Source organism: Seriola dumerili, unplaced genomic scaffold (genome assembly GCF_002260705.1).
Source record: "Seriola dumerili isolate Sdu_G_001 unplaced genomic scaffold, Sdu_1.0 BDQW01000236.1, whole genome shotgun sequence".
NCBI lineage: Eukaryota > Metazoa > Chordata > Actinopteri > Carangiformes > Carangidae > Seriola > Seriola dumerili.
This window is the reverse complement of record NW_019174491.1, coordinates 554578-558747: the sequence shown is the minus strand read 5'-3', so window position 1 is coordinate 558747 and position 4170 is coordinate 554578. Positions and strand designations below refer to the sequence as shown.

At 48.8% G+C, this 4170-nt stretch overlaps 1 protein-coding gene across 1 annotated transcript in view; it reads left to right on the top strand.

Moving 5' to 3' along the window:
• lrp6 (LDL receptor related protein 6) overlaps positions 1–4170 on the top strand; it is a 37439-nt gene that overhangs the window by 12305 nt on the left and 20964 nt on the right. Inside the window, exons 3-6 of the mRNA XM_022755851.1 lie at positions 695–892; positions 1034–1230; positions 1995–2126; positions 4123–4170. The exon at positions 4123–4170 is cut by the window's right edge and continues 349 nt beyond it. Of these exons, the coding sequence (XP_022611572.1) occupies positions 695–892; positions 1034–1230; positions 1995–2126; positions 4123–4170 (575 nt within the window). The remainder of the gene's footprint in view (positions 1–694; positions 893–1033; positions 1231–1994; positions 2127–4122) is intronic.

Genomic DNA, 4170 nt, shown 5'->3' with positions numbered 1-4170 from the left:
AAGAGGAGAATTAGCTGAACAGCAGTCACCCCCCTCCTCCCACACACACACACACACACTCCCACACACACACACACACACACACACACACACACACACAGCTGATTATCATCCGGGTGTTGAGAGGAAACCAGTTGATGGTGATGTCACAGGAAACAGGAAACACTGTTTATAATGTGATGTAGTTTTTAACTTAGTGAAATCATGGCTGAAACTGTCAGGCTGCGTTCACTAAATGTTTTCCACTGTTGGAGGTTGTTGTTGTTGTTTGTGGACCAATAGAAAGGCTGCATTACAGAATACATCTGAACCAATCAGGGGGCAGCATGCTCAGCAGGTAACACACCTGATCCACCTCTACCAGAGTGTGATCCCTGCAGAGGACAGACGGAGCGAGTCGAGTCTCGAGTGGAGGGATGTACATTTACTGATGCAGCTGTTGCTAGGCAACCGGCACGAGAGCAGATGCAAGCCAAGGAGCGACTCACTCGCCGTTTGTCCTCCCTCCACATGTGGGAGAATAAATGGCTTCACAGCGCTGATGCTGATCATGTGACAGCAGCTTCATCACGACCAGCTGATCTCCTGTTATTGATATGTTTATTATTCAGGTTCAATCACTTAAACTTCCCTCCACTGACGGACCTGTAGTCCTGCTGCTCCTCTAACGTTCTTGTTCTCCGGGTTCTCTCAGGTACATGTACTGGACCGACTGGGGCGAGGTCCCGAAGATCGAGCGCGCGGGGATGGACGGGACCAATCGATCGATGATCATTGATAAGGACATCTACTGGCCCAACGGGCTGACGCTGGACTACAGCCAGCAGAAACTGTACTGGGCCGACGCCAAGCACAACTTCATCCACCGCTCCAACCTGGACGGGTCCTCCAGGTACGCACACCACCACCGCCGGGGGAGGGGCTTTCGCTGTGTCTCATTTTAAATACAGACGAACTGATGCTGCGTTCAGGTGTCAAAGGCAGGATCCAGACCTGACCGTGTGTGTGTGTGTGTGTGTGTGTGTGTGTTCAGGGAGGTGGTGGTGAAGGGAGAGCTGCCTCACCCCTTCGCCCTCACCCTGTATGAGGACACGCTGTTCTGGACCGACTGGAACACCCACTCCATCCACTCCTGCAGGAAACAGACCGGCGGCGAGCAGAGAGTCGTCCACTCTGACATCTTCTCCCCGATGGACATCCACGTCTTCAGCTCCAAGAGACAACCCAACTGTGAGTCCAGCTGACCTCTGACCTCTGGGGGTCAGGGTCGTTAGGCCTGATGTGTGATTGGTTCGTTATCGAGCCTTTTAACTCATTATATTAAAGTTTCTAATCTTCTTATTGAGGACATTTCTGGTGCCGGTTATTGGAATATTGATCGTTTGATCGCCTCAGAGACGTGTCACATTCATCATCCTGTTTAGAGGTGAAATGATTAGTCGATTAATTGATTGATTTTCTGTTTTCCAGATTTTCAGATATAAGTATTTTCACATTTTCTGACTTTTCTTTGAAATGAAAATCAACAAAACATTTAAAACACCAGCTTTTATTTAGGCAGAACAATACGTTGAGATTTATCAAGAATATTGGAGATGAATCAATAATCAGACAGTTCCTGATTTAACTGAACAAGTTTGAAAATATTTTATGACATTTCAGATCTTCAGCTTCTTTTATTAGAAGATAAAAAGGTTTTTTATTTCTTAAATTTAAAAACATTATTTTGGTATTGGTTCAGAAACAGATGTCGTATCTGCCTTAGTATCAGAATGGATGATGAGTCAATAAACCAATCAATCAGTCAACAGATAATGAGTCACCGACCTTCCTGATAATTGATCAGTCATGTTAATAACATCAGATATCTGCCTGGTGCCAGTGTGTCTGTCTCTGACCTGCGTCATTTAAAAACAGGAACTTCCTTGATGAAGACGTAAAGACGGTCAGTGGTTCTTCCTCCTTCAGTGCTGTTGTGTCTGTGTCGTTCTCAGTGAACAGTCCGTGTTCTGTGAGGAACGGAGGATGTTCCCACCTCTGCCTCCTCTCTCCGGTGAAGCCCTTCTATCAGTGTGCCTGTCCCACCGGAGTCCAGCTGCTGGAGGACGGGAAGACCTGCAGAGACGGTGAGCCCCCCCCCCCCCTTCAAAGTCCTGAAGCTCCACATTTATTTCTCAGGGTGTAAAACTTTTTAATGTCTGTAGTTTTAAGAACGGAGGCCGGAGTCTCGGAGTGTCAGCTGACAGCGGCTCATTTCAAACACAGATCTCAGATTTCACATGTTTTGAAAAGTGTTGGAAACGGCCGAGTCGGTCGGAGTCAGACGAGAGCGTCAGACGGACGCTGCCGGGCCGAGCGGCCGGGCCGAGCTGCCGGGTCAACGTCAGCAGGTCTGAGTCTTCACTGCGTCAAAAATGTAAAAATACAGGGGCGTCGTGTGGCGTGTTGGTCTAAGCAGGCGCCCTGTGTGTAGAGGCTACAGTCCTCGCTGCAGTCGGCCCCGGCTCGAGTCCCGCATCAGACGGCCCTTTGCTGCATGTCATTCCCCCTCTCTCCTCCCCATTTCCTGTCTCTCTACTATATTATCTAATAAAGGCATAAAAAGCCCAAAAAAATATACTTTAAAAAAAAAAAAAAAAAAAAGTAAAAATACTGTGAAGCGTCTCGTTATTGTTTGAGGCCGTATCGTCCAGCCGCTGTCCGAGCGTCCGAGCGTCCGAGGACTCTGATAAATCATCGTCTGTAAAACGTGGAAGCAGAAAGTGAAGCACATGAAATCCCTTCAGAGGAAACTGGAGTGAAACCAGAACAAAGATCCAAATATTTCCTGGGCGACGTCGACGTTTGGAGATTATCTTTTATTTCGGAGAGAAAACAGAAAAAGCCTCTTGTGTAACCGTTTACAAGAATCCAGCCGAACTGCCAGACTGAATTCATTAGTGTGTGAAGAGGAAGCAGCAGCTTGAGCCTGCAACCAAACCTCCGCCACTTCTCCGTCCTTTAACAAGTCTGACATCGTCCGACTCCTCGTCGCCGCCGCCGTCCCCGGACGCTCCCAGCGACTCCAGGTGGTGTTGGGCTGACCTGCAGTTGCCATGGTAACTCCACTCCATCACGGAGCTGGCTGTTTGAATGGCAGCCCTGGAAGTCCCCCCCCCCCGCCTCTTTTATTTACATTTTTTGGTTCAGTAACCCTCGCCTGCCGAGCGACGGAGGAGCGAAGGCGGGGAAGCTTTTGTGAGGGACGGGATCACATGCTCCCCCCGCAGACAAAGCCTCCTTTCACTGCCGGGGTTTAACTGTTTCAGTCAGAGGCTGTTTCACTTTCTTTGCTTCTGAAAGCGGAGGATCTGCAGCGGGACGTGGCCACGGTCTGACCTGCAGGCCACGTCTCCTCCTCTCCAACCCAGGAACCCTCCGCCGCCGCCGCCCGCCCCCCCGACACGCCACACACTGTTCATTATGGGATGTGAAGACGGAGCTAATTTGTTGCTTGTTTGGTTCAGACTCAGTGAACAGATGATTTGGAAACAGAGCTGAAGGTAGAACTGAAGTCAGTCCAGGTTCTTCTGCTGGTACATGAGTATATGAAGTATTTTCATCTGTGTTTGTACTTTTACTGCAACGACCAACAATGTTTTTACCGAGTTCTATTTTACACAATTAGCATTCTTATACACCCCCCCCCACCCCCACCCCCAACAAAAACAAACCGATGCTCGTTCTCTCTCTCCCGTGAGTTTAAAACCAGAATCCACATGAAGGAAAGATAAACAACATGAACATGAGTTTTCCTCCTTCGGCTCCATTTTCTATAAAATCATTAAATAGTTTCCAGGTTGTTTTTGTTCCTCCTCGTCGGCGTCAGGGCGGCAGCCATATTGTTTCTGGGCGGTCCGTCTGTCGTCTCGTTCTCGTGGACACGATGTCTCAGTCTTCACATTTAGCAAAAACATTCATTCGGACTCAAGGATGAACTGATGAGACGTTGGTGGTTTAAGGTCAAAGGTCAACATCACAGTGACCTCACACTGATCAGGTGAAATGATGATGATGTTTTAGAACCTGAGTCTGAGTCCTGGTCACTCTGCTCCTCCTCCTCCTCCTCCTCCTCCTCCTCAGGTGCGACTCAGATGCTTCTTCTGGCTCGGAGAACGGACCTGCGGCGAA